This window comes from Lissotriton helveticus, chromosome 3_2 (assembly GCF_964261635.1).
Source record: "Lissotriton helveticus chromosome 3_2, aLisHel1.1, whole genome shotgun sequence".
Taxonomy (NCBI): domain Eukaryota; kingdom Metazoa; phylum Chordata; class Amphibia; order Caudata; family Salamandridae; genus Lissotriton; species Lissotriton helveticus.
Genome location: NC_136062.1, coordinates 177,053,277 through 177,069,696, shown reverse-complemented (window position 1 = coordinate 177,069,696; position 16,420 = coordinate 177,053,277). Strand labels below are relative to the sequence as shown.

Sequence of the window (16,420 nt, the reverse complement as noted above, 5' to 3'; positions counted from 1 at the left end):
CTGTTGTGAATGCAACAGTACCACATCATACACAGTAATGCAAGAAATAAAAGCGTTCTTCCAGTTTTCATTTTTGTAGTTTTTTAATTGACATGTCTGAGCTATAATAAATAAGTTTCTGTCATAATTGTAAACATCACACAAGAACGAACAGGAGTAGGGGTGAAAGTAGTACCAGAAGTATGATCAAAGTGGAAGGGTTTCTTGAATAACTTCACCTAGTGTGTAAAGTGCTTGCCTTGCACAACCTGCCCTTCTACTTCTTGGCTGCTCCAAGCTGTTCAAGACAAGGTCAACAGCAAACGATAGCAGAATCATTGATAAGTCAAAATGTACTATTTGTAAATAGCGAGAGGAGAAAATTCAAGGCAAATTAGGCCACAACACAGCACAGATAAGGGGCACAGGGCACCTTCTTATAAACCTATTTGGTCTACTTATACTCAGCTTTGGAGGTTGTTTGTCTTTACTCCATATACTCTCACTGATGACACTTTAGAACCTAGATAATTGTAAGTCAACACGAGGAAGTGAGGTCAGATTTCTGTCTTTTGTGAGGTAGACAATCCTTAACTCTCTCTATCACATTCCTCTCTACTTTGTGGCACCCTCTGAAATATATGCTGTTCCGTATTCTAAAGCAAGGGTAATGGAAGTTTAGGCAAGATTGCATGGGGTCTTTGAGACTTATTTTTGGATTAAAAGAACTACATAACGTTTTTACGAAATGAAAATGGTTTTGTTTTGCTAGTTTGCTGTGCAACTGAATGTTATTTTAAAGTAAACAGTCCTTACAATGCAACTTTTCGAATAGAAGGATCTGCATAAACAAAATGTCACATACCTTTGGTAACACTTTTTCTGGTAGAAACTCTACCTAACCACATATTCCTCTGCTTTTGAATATTCTCCAAATGTCAGACTGGGTCGGGAAGATATTCAGCACTACCAATGCGATTGCTGGAGGCACTGATGCGTCTATGAACTGGCTCAAACCAAAAAGACTTGAAGGGCCTGGCTGTCTAAGCAATAGTGACTGGTGAACATATGCAGTGAAGCCATGCAGCAGCCTGACAAACATCCTTGACTCAGGCAGAATAAACCTGCAAACAATCGGGCGCTGCTTTTGGGTGAGCACGTAGCAGATCTTAATGAAGAGTAACATAACGTATATTTGTGAAACACTTGTTCACCCGTAGGTATCTTGGTGCTGAATAACAGATGTTTATTGTTACCCAACTCAACCGTACTCATTTTACTGACCTCAGATGGATGAAAGGCTGAGTGGACCCACTGGGATTTGAACCCGAGACCATGAGGTCGAACACAGGCCCCTGCTGTGGCACACATTAGTCCACTGAGCCACCAGACCCTGCAATACACAACAACACTTTTCTGCACAGCCTTGCCTTACTTTGCTCCAGAGAATCCTATAAAGTGCTGATCGTGCACTCTTTGTTAGTTGGTGCGATCAGCTAGTGAAGTCTCTCCTCCTTAGAGCGGTGACGCAGTGACACGGAGCATAGAAAGCCAGAAGGGAGGAGGCTTCAGTCAACAGAACCAACTTGTCTGGGTAGAACTTGGTGTAGAGAAGGTTAACAGACACAACCTGTAACTTGCTCACCCACTGAACCAATGTTATGGTGACAATAAATACTGGCTTGAAAGTAATGAGCTAGATAGAACAACTGTGGAGAGGCTCAACAGGCACGCACATGAGAAATGTGAGGACAAAGTTTAAGTTTCATTGCCGCATAACAAACGGAGAGAGGGGAAACCTATGTTGCAACCCTTTGAGGAAACACATCACAACTAGTGATTTGAATAATGAGGACCCATAGAGAGAACATATAGTCTAACAGTGCCCAAGGCAAGGCCCTGATCTGCTAGGGATAACACAAACAAAACTTCGGACAGTTTGGCCAGTAGTGGATTGATCTTTTGAGAGGCGTGCCAAGTCACAAACCTACCTCAACGGCATTTGGTTGAAGGATGCCTGGCTGTAAGATGGCATCAATGACTTTGGGAGGAAGGTCGAATGCACTCAAATTTTGCTGCACAATCTCCAAGCATGGAGCAGGTTTGGATGCAGGACCCTGCCCTTCTCCTGGGACAGGAGATCCTTCTGAAGAGTCAGCCTGATGTGAGGATGGATACTCATGCTCAGCAGTTAGGGATACCATACACTCCCAGCACAATCTGGGGTTACTTGAAAGACTTGGGCTCAGTTGGTCTCGATCTTCAGCAGAACCAAGGGCAGGAGAGGTTTTGGCGGGAAGTAATACAGGTGTCCTAAGTTCCATTCCGAGCAAGAGACGCCTTGTAAACTCCACCACAAAAGTACTAACAGTGCAGGTTACCCGTGGTGGAGAAGAGATAGAGCTATTACCAGAAAAACCTTGCACCATCTACATATGGCCTAGCTCATCCGCTCTGGCATTCAAGGGACCCACCAGGAGGCGAGTCACTTGAAAAATTCCTTGGCCGTCTTGCTATGTCCAGAGACGCAGAACCTCCTAGCATAGGGTCCACAACCCCATCATGCACTTCTTATTGGAGTAGCACATGGCGTGGTGTTGTCCGTGACCACATACACCAGCTTCCCTTTGATGGACGTCAGGAAAGTACTCAATGCAAAGTGGATGGCTCTCAGCTCCACAAGGTTGATATGCAGCCAGGCCTACGATGGAGCCCAGAAGCATCTAATCTCCATCTTTCCCAGATGGCCACCCCAACCCAGAAGTAATGCCTAGGGCATCTCTGTGAGCTCAGGGTCAGGTAAGGAGAGGAGACTGATGATGACCCAATCATGTACTGTAGCCATCACTGTAGATCTATTGCAGTCTCCTATGAAAGTTGGTCCAAATTCGAAAGATTTCCTGAGTGCTGAGCCCATTGAAACTTCAGCTCACATGGCATATACTTCTTGACCAGCAGAATGCAGTAGGTCATCAGCCCCTGCAGTCTAGGAGGCATTCTCACTGAAATCCAGGACAGAGGTTGAAACATTGGGATAACAGCCCATATGTTCTGGCTTCTCCCCTTCAGGAGGCAGGTGTGAAACTGCACGGAGTCCAGACTGGCTCAGATGAGGGCATCTGTGAAGGAGTCAGGTGTGACATCTGCACATTGGTAATGAGCCTCAAGGATGGTAGGAGGTTCGCTGTAATCAGGAGGTGGGTGATGCCTGCCTAAGGCGAGTCCCTATCGACAGCCAGTCATAAATGTAAGGGACCCCTGACCTCCTAAGATGTATGGCAACCACAGCTATCACTTTCATGAACACCTGAGGGGTGCTGGTAAGGTCATATGGGAGCACCGCAATCTAAAAATGCTTGTGGCTACCATGAACCGCAGGTAATGCCTGTGGGGTTGCAGGATGGGAATGAGGAAATAAGCATCCTGCTGGTCCAGTGCTACCATCCATTCTGTAGGGTCGAGGGCAGACAAAACCTGGGCCAGGGTTAGCATCTTGAACTTGTCTTTTAGCAGGAAGGCATTGAGAGGGCAAAGTTATATGTGACAGAGGCTCCCTTCCCTTTTTGGCACCAAGAAGTAGTATGACTAGCAACCACAAATGACTTCTGGTGTCGGACCCTCTCTATGGCTCCTTTGGACAAAACAGCCTGCACTTCCTGCTGTAAGCTGTTTTGAGGACGATGGAAGATGCAGTGATGTTTCAAAAACAGGTAAGGCGGAACTCCACTGAACAATTTACAAGACCCACTTGGCTGAAGTTATTGCCTGCCAGTCTTGCAGAAAAAGTGGGACAGGATGGTCTTGTGCCACCAAGAGCCTTATAAAGAGTCTTGGGGTGGTGGAAACTGGATGGGATGAGCACTGTCTTTATTGCTGTCTAGATTGCCCTGTCCTGTGGGCTCTGTGGCCACAAAATGGCAGGGTGTTTGGTGTACTGGATGAGCCTGTTGGTGATTCTGGAAGCCCCTACCATACCCCTGGAGGGGGTGAAATTATTAATGCGGGAGGAAACAGAGAGGCCCAGAGAGTGTACTGTGATCCTGCTGCCTTTGAAGCACTCCATGGTCAAGTCTGCTTTGTCCCCGACAAAAACAGAAACCATCAAATGGTATGTGCATAAGGCTTGCATGGACATCTCCCAAAAACCCAGTGGACACATTTAGGCTTGCCCCTTAAGGGCAACACTGGTTTTGAACACTCTTCTCAGAGTATCGGTGCTATTAAGCCCACAGCGAATTGTGAATTTTACTGCATCACAACCATCCTACATGGCTTGAGAAAGGAATATATGGGCTTCATCTTGGACCATATGCAATACCTGGGCTAATGAGTCCCACAATGCATCAGAGTAGCAGCCCAGGAGGCAGCTGGCATTTGTAGAGTGAAAGGCCATGCTTGTTGAGGAGAAGATTCTTTTATTGACTGTTTCTATCTTATTCTATACCCTGTCAGGCGGAGTATTGTGAAACAAGTTCCAATTTACCTTACTGGCCAACGCCTGTACACAAGGGGCTTGGGCATAGGGTGCTGAGTAATAAATTCTGGATCATCCGGAACAGGGCGGTGGTGTATGGTGATCTGTCAATCAACAGCTGGGCCTAAGCAGGGTTTGGTCCAGGTCCCCAAAAGTGAGTCGGTTAAAGCCTTTTTGAATGAAAAAAGAGGCCATGAACTTGTTTGGCCCTAACCTTAGTCAGGATGTTGGTATTAACTTGCTGTATAGGAAGCTGAAGATCAAGCGCCTCAGTTGCCCTTCACACAACCATGGCAAACGGAGTGCTACCCTCAGTAGCACAGACTGGGGTAGAAACTAGCCCCGTGTTCTGGGAGGTATCCAAACCACTAGAATCTTGGAGGTCTTTGTACCAGTTATCCTCTTGGTATGGCTGGTTAATCTCATCCCCAGCATCATAACCTCTGTGCCGCATAATTCATAGAGGACATGAATCCTTTCTGAAGGTAGATGCACTGTGTCAGAATCAGAAGGGTGACTAGATGTTTGTGGCTCAAATATAGCAGCTCACAGCCTAAGTCGAGCCTGGGGTGGAGCAGTCTTGGTGTCCCACAGCAGTATGGCTTGGCCGTCTTCGTCCATAGTCGATTGTGCCACCAACGACGATGGTGGATCGCATTCCGGCATGGACTGTGGCCCTGGGGAGTGGACTGGTACCAAAGTCAGTGCGAAGCCTGGAGCAAATTCATAAGGGCCTAGCTGATGCCAAGGGTTATCCTGCTGGTGGAAGCCCAGTTGGGAGACTTCTCAACTCCTTGGGTTCCGCAAGGGCACCAGAGAGAACCAGTAACATGCCAAAAAGATGGAGCATGGGTTCGTGAAAGTCCTTGATTTGCTGTAGCTTTGCACATGGCACTTTAATACCGGTTGCCAAGGAACAAGGGTCAAAATCAACTCTGAAGTAGAGCAACTTCGTAAGCAAGACCTGGAGGCACAATAACACCCGTTTGTCTTCTCAAGAGATTGAGAACGGCAGGGCGGGCTGAGTCCCGCTTGGATTTGCCCAAGGATCTAGATCACAAAGACAATCTGTGTCGGGAGCAACCACAGGGGTGGGACCAGAACCTTCCTTTAAACCTCGACTGATCATGGTGTGGGGTCTTGTGGTGCCTTCTTATGAAAGGCTTTGCTTTCCAGTTTCAAATAGCTTTAGGGGGCTTCAAGGGACCATCGCTACAGGCATTGGACTCATGGTCTGACCAAAGGCACAACCACATGTTGGTCAGCCACAGACATTTGTTTGTAACATTTTCCACAGGATTTGGACTGCATTTGGGAGGAGACATTTTCCCTTGCACACTGCAGAATAGTTTGTCAAAATTCTGTTTCATAGAGACAAGGGAAGCAACTGACGTCAGAGTGAATGGGTTGCGCCTATACCGGCCCGCACGCCCAGTCCTGCACAGTATGACACCAAAGTGGAGCCATCTGCGCTACCTCCCAGAATGCAGGAATACTGCTGAAAATCTACAAAATCCAGTTTGACGTCTGGGGAATATTCAAAAGGTGTGTAATCTAACGTTAGAAGTCTCTTTCAGAAAAGGAGTCCCATGAGTCAGTGTCAATGTTTTGTGTTGCTGAATCATCAGATTTCAGTTACCTGAGACAACGGTCTTCTAAAATGACTTGTAAAGCTCTTTTGGGGATAGAACTGAGACTATTTTTAAAAGTGTCTGATTCTCACAGAATGTGTAAACTGCGAAATAGATCTTGTTATCTATCCTGACCTGCACAGCCACCTTGCATACCCCATCTCATCTATCTTTTATACAAACCCGGCCAGTGTCACGTTTTAACTATACAGGAACAAGGAAAACACCAAGCATAATCTTGTCAATTCACAGATCTACATTTTAGAGGTTAGCATAGCATACGTTTTGGATACTCTATAAATGAAGTGTATAGATTTAGTGCTTACACAGCAGGTCTGCCCCTCAGATGGGTCCATATGCAATCTCACACATACAACAGTTTCACTAGTTTTCCAAACGTCATGGTGCATAACTAAACTAAAAATGTATTTTTCAGATAACAGAATATACAGGCTAAAACTTCAAGACGAAGCTATTCCTCAAGTTACACATGTCAGACAGGTGCCATAAACAACAAACTGCTCTTTATGCTACACAGATAATAGAAGTTCAGGATCATCCTTTGCAGAGCTTTGAATATCAGGGCAGTCGTCTGGACACATAGACACTAATGTTCAGGCTACACAGACTCTACAGGCTGAAGCCAGAGACAGCATAGCTATCAATAAAGTCAAGTCAGGACTTGAACAGCAGAGCTGCTTGTTAAATCACATGGTACTTTCTATTTTAGGCCAGTGGGAGTAAACCTCATTACATATGGATTTCTTTAGCTCATGGCAGAGACAACCCAGCTACTCCTCAAGATAAAAAGATCTTGAACAGCAAAGCTATCTGTCACGCACATACAGGAACTTCAAATTCACATATGAAAACAATGTTCAGCTACATTTCTGCCATTATTCATGAAAACTTACATACTTATTGTACTTATGCTGTCTGGTATCAGATTCTGCCAACATTTAGGGCACAATACCTTTGATACTGAAGCGCTACCTCAGATCCTATGGTATGTTAACCTCACTGTGACTCTTTTCCTTTTGCATTCCAGTCAGGCCTAGCCTGTAGGGTGCAGTGTATGGAGGGACAGCTTGTGAACACCCTAGGAGCCAGGCCTACATGGATTACTACTATAGACGAGCTTGGAACGCAGTGTGTGGCAGGGAACATTCTGGGCTATTTTTTTTTAAGGAGCAACATTCCAAGGGAAAAACATGGGTTTCGCCCTAGGCATTTTAAAGGACGTTCTATGTATTTCATTTCAAGTTATCAAATGGCCTCAGCAGGTTATAACATTTGTTTGTACATATTATATGTCCCACACCGGCCATCTTACTGGTAATACATACCCAGAAGGGGAGGATGCCAATTCCCATTTGTGTTCAGAAGTCCTCAAGATGATATGTCTAGCCAGTTAAACTGTTTGCTATGAGTGCTACACAACTTCACTGAAAGATCTTGAAAACACAAGCTCTTATATTGCTGCAGGGACTCCCTTAGCGCTGCAAGGCACATGCCACGTATGGTATTTTGCACTGGTTAACTTGAACAAGGAATTCATATTCAAAATGGATGCCACCTTGACTCTCTTCAGCGTCTTCCTTGCTATACATATCCTAAGCATGTATTTTAACAGAAGGGAATGTCTACAATTCAACATTCACTTACTGCTTGAAAAATATAATATTAGAATAGCACAGCAGTCACAGCCAATCAAGTAATGACATAGAAAACCACAGAGTGGGGCAGCAAACACTACTTTCTGTTGAAATTGGTGAATGGTCGTTCACGCAGCTGGAGCTCCCTTCTCTCCTTGGAAATTACTTCAAGTACAGGCCATCATGGGTATGGGGAGGGGTGCACAAGGTATCCGGAGGCCACATTTTCAATCTCCTGCACCCCCTCATGGGTGTCACTGAGTCAAAGCTTGAATAATGTCTTTGACTAGCATGGTGCCAATTACCATCTTCTCGCTGTTCACCGTCAGCTGAGACGCACCACTCTCTTTGGTCGCTAACGTAACAAGCACAAGGTTTCCGCTACTAACAGTCTTGGCAGCAAACCTTTAAGAAAGAACAAAGAAAACACTCTTAGTAAGAACAAGGTATCAAATATACCATCACGTCATTCAGCAAGTGCTGAAAAACAATTAGTTGATGTGCTATGTATAGTCTCAACAATGTACTATGTCCATGGCCAGTGTTGGCGATTTGCTATAACATTTTGAACATTCTTCTGCCTAGGAGAAGTACTTACTAACAAAGGTTAATAGGAAGTAAATGGCAATTATTTTTAAGCAATAAAATGTGTATTGCAATACAATATGTCCCAATTTTGAAATCTTTAAAACGTCTTCCACACCTTCACCATTTCAGGGACATCTTTGATATATTCAGACGATGCTACAAACATTAGTCAACATGATTGCAGAGTGCTATCCTGTGCTTCTCTGGACCATCTCTTTTCTGCTTAAGAGCACTTCATGAGGGATGGGGAAAAAATTAAGAATAATTCATCAGCTGGGTGCTGAGCACTGCAACAGCTCCATATGTTTGTTGGCGCACAAAATAGTCAATCAAGGTTTTTGGAGAGTGTACGGCCACTCAAATGAGTGTCCCAGCACTAACGGTTCGTGACCACTAGTCAAGAGGGATTACTGAAAAGCCAGTCTGAACAACTAATTTTTAGGCCAATTTGAAGGATCCTTAATCCTTCCTGGCCCGCAAATTGAAGGGAAGAGCATTCTAGTCAGAAGCAGCGAGAGCTAAAAAGGAGCCAGCCCATTTTTTCCTTTTAGTTTTGGGCACAAATTCCAACAAAGCATCTGAGGAACGCAGAGCTCTTGCTGGAAGGTAGTGTGTGAGTCAATTGGCCAGGAAACGAGACCTGACTGATGGGCCAGCACAAGCCCCTTGAGTTGAACTCTCTCACGGACAAGCAGCCAGTGCAGCTCTTTAAGGTGCTGATGAATCTGGTTCCTTTTCCGAAGATTTAATAGGGCCAAGCTGCAGTGCTCTCCACCAACTGGAGTCTCTTAAGTTGGAAAACCGGGTGACCCAATAAATAGTATGTTTGACTTCAGTGTTATCTATTCACAGGGAAAAGTTTCTTACCTGTAACTCCAATTCTCCTGTAGGGTAATCTCCATTGAAGTCATAAGCACTGAATAGTCCAGCCCACATGCGGGAACCCTGGAGCACTTTTACACAATCTATCTTCCTAAGTGTAGATGTTTACCTTTCTTCAGGAAGGCCTGCAGAGTCATTTAAGAAAGAAAAAGATTATGCATCCTATAGGAGCAGGTTACATCGGCCCAATTCTTCATCTTGTACTTAACGAAGAGGCCAGGGGAACCATGTATATAATTTCATGATGTTTTTGTAAAACAGCATAAATGTCTTTCACAAACCCTTTTTTTAAATCAAGTATAGAGATGTAGGAAAACAGGGCAGCGTAGCCCTATATATAAATGGTAACTGTGCCTTTAAGAACCTAGAGACCACCAGTATCCCATCATGCTCATCAGGTGGAAGTTGCTTCAGTTCTTTTTGACTTTTTGAGGTGATGCGTGTTTAATGAAATGTAGGTACCATGGTTACCTCTGTCCGCTCCACCGGGGAGGAGGGAAGGTAGCTTAAGACTTCAATGGAAATTCCCCTATGAGAGAACTGGAGTTACAGGTAAGAAACTATTCCTTCTCTAGTAGGGGAGCTCAATTGATAGTCATAAGCACTGAATAGAGTAGCAAGATTATCCCTACTAAGAGCGGTGGTGAAGACAGAGGAATGAGTAAGGTAGCCAATGGGTTACTTGGAAGTGGCTAACACTGTACGGACCAGACCACAGTTGATTAACAGAATTGGGGTTTGGAGCACACTGCCTCGCAGTCACAGCACAGTTCGCCCCTTTGCATACTCGTAAATGCAGTACACAGTTCAAACTTACTTCAAAATTAGGTGGAGTTTTTCACCAAAGTTGGTGCAGACATTGCTGTATATCTCTAATACTGCTTCTCTCTACTGATGACGGGCTCAACCCAGAAACACGTGTCTACAGATATACAGCAATGTCCGCACTAACTTTGGTGAAAAACTCCAGTTAATTTTGAAGTTAAGTTTGAACTGTGTACTGCATTTACCAGGATGCAAAGGGGCGAACTGTGCTGGGACTGTGAGGCAGTGTGCCCCCAGCCCCCATTCCATAGTTGATTGACAATTTGTACGAGCTGTGGAGGTCACATGTGTTATCAAGATAAAACTTAAAGACCCTCCTCACATCTAGAGACTGAAGTGTTCTTTCAGCTGGAGTAGAGGGATTCTGAAAGAATATTGGTAATGAGATGGTTTGATTAAAGTGGAAATCCGAAATAACCTTAGGGAGGAATTTCCAGTCAGTCCTCATGACCACTTTGTTGGAGTGAAAGACTGGGTATGTTTCAGGAGAACATAATGCTTGGCTCTCGCTAACCCTGCAGGCTGATGTGATCACAACGTGGAAAGCAGTTTTTCATGAAAGATGTTGTAGGGAAGCCTTGTGGATGGGCTAAAAAGGGTCCTGCATAAGCCATTGAAGGACTATGTTGGATTCCCAGGGAGGTGAAGGATGCCCAAATGGGAGAGAAAAACTTCTTCAACTCTATCAGAACATCCTTGATCACTGGCATTTTGAAAAAAAGAGGTTTGTGAAGGACATTTTCTGTAGGCAGTAAGGGCTGCCAAGTGAATCTTTACAGTAGAAATTTGCAAGCCAGATTTTGCAATATGTTGTAAGTATGGAAGAATGACATATTCCTGGCAAGTTGACAATTGGTTGATGTGCTATGTATAGTCTCAACTATGAACTATGTACATGGCCACTTTCTTAGAGAAACACCACATGCAACATCTCCTCCACTTGAAGGCATATGCGGAGCGTGATGAAGGTTGCTTAGCCTCCTTGAAGATGTCCATGAAGTCTTGTGGCAGATTCAAGTGTTTATACTGCACTAGCTCAGGAGCCATGCAGCCAAATTCAAGGAGGAGAGATCGCGGTGAACCATCTGGCCTCTCAATTTTGTGAGTAGATCTGGTCTGCATGGCAATTCGAGATGTGGATGCTCTGACTGGTGAAAAAGCTTTGTGAACCACCTTTGATGTGCCCACTCTAGAGCTATTAGGATGATTTTGGCTCTCGAGTGGGACAGCTTGATGAGGACTGACAGGATATGGAGAATTGGCAGAAAGGTGTAAAGAAATTTGCCAGAGCAGTCGATCCATAGGTCATGCCCCAGTGTTTCTGGCCAGAAGTACATCAGGCGAAGCTTCGCCATTTTTTTCTTTTTTTGCAGAGTTTTATATAGCGTGAACTAGACCCGAACCGAATCAGGTATCAGAGCGCTTTACATAGCACCAGTTACGTTACATGAGGACGGACACACATTCATTTTAGGCACGGGGAGATTAAGTGATTTGCCCAGAATCACAGGAGGTTTTGGCGTCGTTACCGAGACTCGAACCCAGGTCTCCAAGTCCGAGGTCGAGCGCCCTAGCCGTTAGGCCAACTCCTCTCCCCATGGTTGGAGGGCCTGCAGCTTTAAGATGTTTTGTAAGATGTCGTTGTGTAAGAGCCATTCATGTTTTTTTTGCAGAACTCTGCTGAGCATCTGCCTGAGCATTTTGGACACCTGGAAGTTGAGTTGCCGTGATTGTCATGTCCCTGGCTACGAGCCATTTCCAGACTGTTTGGGCCTCATGTGACAAGGGCCTGGACCTCGTTCCTCCCTGCTTGTTGAGGAAGTACATGGTGGTTGTATTGTCCAACTGACCAAGCAGGGACTGGGTTTTGAACGATGGATAGAACGCCTCCAGCGCTAGATGGACTGCGTGTAGTTCGAGGAGATTGATGTGATAGGTCATCTCCCTTAGTGACCACTTACCCTGAATTTGAAGGTGATCCATGTGGGTTCCTCATACTAGTAGTGATGCATCCGTCACTATTGTTTGAGTAGGAACCTGCTGATGAAATGGCATTCCTTGAAGAAGGTTGGTTGGAGAGCACCACCATTTCAGGGACAGGTTTGCATGAAGGGATAGTTTTATCTTGTCTTGCCAGTTGCCCGTTAGTTGGTCCCACTCGTCCTCAAGACATTCCTGGAGAGGTCACATATGGAGACGGCATTCGGTGTGAGGAAGATGCAGGAGGCCACTGAGCAGAGAAGAGACAATACTGCTCTCACTGTTGGATGAGAGGCTCCCATGAGAGAATGACACTTTTGAAGGAATGGTAAGCGTTTCTCCTCTGTAGGACACACTGTTCCCTGTATTGTGTCGATGGAGGTTCCCAGATAATGCAGGATTGAACTGGAGTAGTTGTTGACTTTCTGAGTTTGACATGAAGCCCTAACCTTTGATAGAGATCACAAGCCCATTTGTAATGAAGCTGGGCTTACTGAGATGTTGACGCCTTGAATAGCCAATCGTCTAGGTATGGTTAGGTGAAGATTCAGAGCTTCAGACCTTATGGAAGTACTTGGTACTGATAGTGGTCCTGCCCCACAACGAACCTCAAGAACCTTCGATGTTTTCTGGTGATTGGAATATGAAAGTAGGCATCATGAAGGTCGATGAAACAAAGCCAATCCCCCCTGGTGTAATTTGGGATAGATTTGATGCAATACCAGCATCTGGAACTTTTCTCGCCGAATCCATTTGTTGGCTGTTTTGAGGTGGATTATGGGTCAAAATGAATTCTCGTCTTTCTTCTTCACCAGAAAGTATCTGGAATAAATATATTTTCCTTATTGTCTGTGGGAAATGGTATATTCCACCTGCTTTTGTAAGAGGATGTTGACTTCGTGGAGGAGTGTGGCTCAATGGTTAGAGAGGCAGACCCTGATGCAGAGTTCTGGCCCGGGACCAGAGTTCAATTCCCGCCTCGGCGGGTCTTGGGCTCAATTTCCTCGGACTTGACAATTCTTGCCTCAGTACCTATTCTAATCATGGGCCCCACGCTGCAACTCTGGGCAATAGCTTGCTTAACCTCCACACGGCCCCAACAGCGCTAGGATGCCTGGCTTCACCCTGGGGGTGCCCAGGAGTGGACACTTCACAGGGAAAGCCAGGAAGGGTTCCGCAGCGGTATGAGTAATAGCGCCAGGAAACTGCTTGGTGGCAGTGCGCTCTACAAATACCTTGACATTTACATTTACATTTACTTCCGACCATAGCAATGGGAGATGAATATTGGACAGTTTTGGAGGTATGAACAGTGAAGGACTGGAGAATCTGAACCAATATCCATTTTGTACAATACTCAGAACCTAAGTGTCTTGCATTATGTGTTGCCACTCTGCCATATAATGAGACATGCCTACCCCCGCCGAAGTGGGTAACAGAAGAGGGGGAAGTAATAATTCAGAGTTTCGATCCTGATGGTTGTTTGCCTCCTTGAGCAAGTTGCTGTGTGGATCTTCCCCTTGTCTTCTTTTGTTGGTATTGCGGATAGGGTCGTTGGGGCTGCGGTTGTTGTGACCCAGATACCAATTAGGGGCATGTATCCTCTGAGTATAGAGACAGCATTGATAGGGCCCGAAACATTTCCGTTGTTCCTGGGTTTCTCGAAGTCCGCTGCCTTAAGAGTCTTCATTTAAGCCTTCATGTGTGCCATCTCGTCATCAGTGTGGCTTCCGAAGAGGGTAGACCAGAGAATGGGAGCTTTAGTATTCGCTGTTGAGACTTTGGTTTGAGAGATGTGAGACGGAGCCAAGAATGCCTCACGTGAGCGACACCGTAGCAGTAGCACAGGTTACTACTTGTGTAACGATATATCTGTAAGAGACATTAGTTAGTATTAGATTCCTTACCTTAGAATATCCCCAGGCGTCAGACTGGATCCGGAAACTTTTGCGTAGCAGTACCCTTGCGCTTCGGTAGGCGTCGTCTGCGGCTCCGCGTCCGTCGTCGGCTTCGTGATGACGTCGTCGGAGTACTTAGACGCCGCCTCCGCGTGCTGACGTCAGTTCTTCTTTTTTCCGCGCCAGCAAGCGCAGATCTGGAAAAAGCAGTAACCCTAGTCACTTTTTGACTAACTTTTTTGATCCTTTTTGATCCTATTTCGAGTCTCTCGACTCCGACACGGTGCCTTTAGGGATGCCCGGCTTCAAACCTTGTGACGATTGCGACCGGCTGATGTCGGTCACGGATCCTCACCGCGTCTGTTTGTCGTGTTTGGGCGCCGACCACGACGACAAGGCCTGCTCCGACTGCCGGGCCCTGCTGCAGCACTTATGACTTGATTGGAAAGCATTAAGAATTTCCAAGAAGTCTTCCCATTTATCTCTGGGGAGATGTTCTGCAAACGGCTGTATGGATTCCAATAGTGCCCTATCATACCTGCCAAGAAGGGCAGTTGCACTGGCCGCTTTCATGGTGGTTGCAGCAGTGCTGCAAACTTTATGACCCACCAAGTCTAGCTTTTGACTCTCCTTCTCAGGAGGCATGTAGAAGTAAGAGTGGTGGTATGGTGCCTTTTTGCCCCTACTACAACCACTGAGTCTGGAGAAGGGTCAGCACGGAGAAAGACAGGATCTTGCTCCAGAGGATGAGATTTCTTTTGAAGCCTCGATGGAGCTGGTTTAACTGTGGTAGGAGTCAGAAAAAGATCCATAACCAGGTCTAGGAGACGTGGCACCAGAGGCAGTAATAGACTTGATGCTGACCGAAGTTGGAGAGTTTCAAAGATCACTGATGTTGAGGGGGTCGGAGCTGACATGGATATGTTGAGCTTTGCAGCTCCCCTCATGAAGACATCCTGGAACATAGTGATATCATCCAACGGTGAAAAGCGAAGTAGTGGGGAACCAAAAGGTTTTGGAGAGTATCGTATGGAAGAAGTGGGGATGTACCAATGGTGAGATCTAAAATGAGACCGTCGTAAATAGTGTTGAATGTGGGAGAGCATGGTAGATGGAGATGAGCGCCTGAAGCTGTGACTTGACTTGAATGATGGCGCGTGCTTGACAGAGATCTGTGTCTCGGTATGGGAGTGTTTACTGGTCAAGGCATTGGTGCCGGTACAGTAGGCACAGGATGCTTTGGAGGAGGATGCGATGTTAGTGGAGGAGGTGGTGGAGGAGGAGATGACGCTGGTGGTGGAAAACTTAGTTTGACCCTTGAAGAAGGGGAGTAAGTCCTGGAATATTCAGAGTCTGGAGATGAATAAATGAGTCTCCTCTTTTTCCTTGCATCCTGTAATCTTGTTGATGTTGAAAGACTTCTCGACATCGACCGCCTTTCACGCCTCAATACTGGTCCATTTCTCGACAGTGATCTTCGATGGCACGTCATTGTGGTTCTTGACGGGGACCTACAACGTTGCCTCAATGTCGATCTGGACCTTGTTGGCGCCTTGAAGTTGATAGTCTCATAGATGTGGAACGAGGTCTGTGCGTCGACGTTGAGTGTGTCTTCAACGTCAATTCATCTTGACTCAATGATAATCCTAGGTGCTTCCTCTATGGTGAAACGGCTATTGATGGCAGGCAGGTAGGGGCCGTACCTCATCTTGGGACTGGGACCAATGGCGTTTTCCTGCAGTTTTCTTCCTTGCAAGATATTCAGAGACAGATGACATAGCCATGGTAGAGGACTGGCCCTCTCCTTGCTCTCAGATTACCCCTTCAGACTGCATCAGTTGTCTTCGTCGCTCCTCAGTGCCACGGTGGCAAATGTTATCCCTCCCCCTCAGGATACGTCTTGAAAAGTTGCTGCAGTGGTGAAAAGACCAAGGAACATGACTTTCTGGGAGACAGAAGATGCAAACCTCATGACGGTCTGTTTTAAACTTCTTTCTTCCACAGGGTAAGTATTTTTATCTGACTAAACACCTTAATTTTCTTTCAGGAAAAAACTGAAAAAGCCAAAGAGATACCAAAATTATCAAGTGAAATCATTGTTACAAACATTCTGAGAATTATGTCGAAAAAAAGCCAAAATTGGTTGAGCTCAATGCCCCAGGATTCTGTCACTGGAAAAAAGAACGGAAGCAACTGCTACCTGCTGAGCATGATGGGCTTTTGGTGGCCTCTAGGATCTTAAAGGCACAGTCTCTATTTAACTCATATAATGACAGCCTACAGTGTCATGTTTTCCTTCATCTCTATACTCTATCAAAAATGGGTTTGTGAAACATCATTATATATATATATATATATATATATATATATATATATATATATATATATATATATATATATAAAATTCTACTGTGCCCCTTTTTCAGTACAAGATGAAGAATTGGGCTATTGTAGCCTGCTACTATAGGCTGAATAATCTTTTTCCTTTTTAAGTGACTCTGTAGGCCC

The 16,420-nt window shown here is 45.4% G+C and overlaps 1 protein-coding gene across 2 annotated transcripts in view; it reads right to left on the bottom strand.

Moving 5' to 3' along the window:
- Window positions 1–64: 64 nt before the first annotated feature.
- AP3B2 (adaptor related protein complex 3 subunit beta 2) overlaps window positions 65–16,420 on the bottom strand; it is a 352,683-nt gene continuing 336,327 nt past the window's right edge. For both annotated transcript variants that reach the window (XM_078684977.1, XM_078684978.1), the window contains one exon: window positions 65–8,144. In XM_078684977.1, the coding sequence (XP_078541103.1) occupies window positions 7,994–8,144 (151 nt within the window). In that variant the 3' untranslated portion in view covers window positions 65–7,993. The remainder of the gene's footprint in view (window positions 8,145–16,420) is intronic.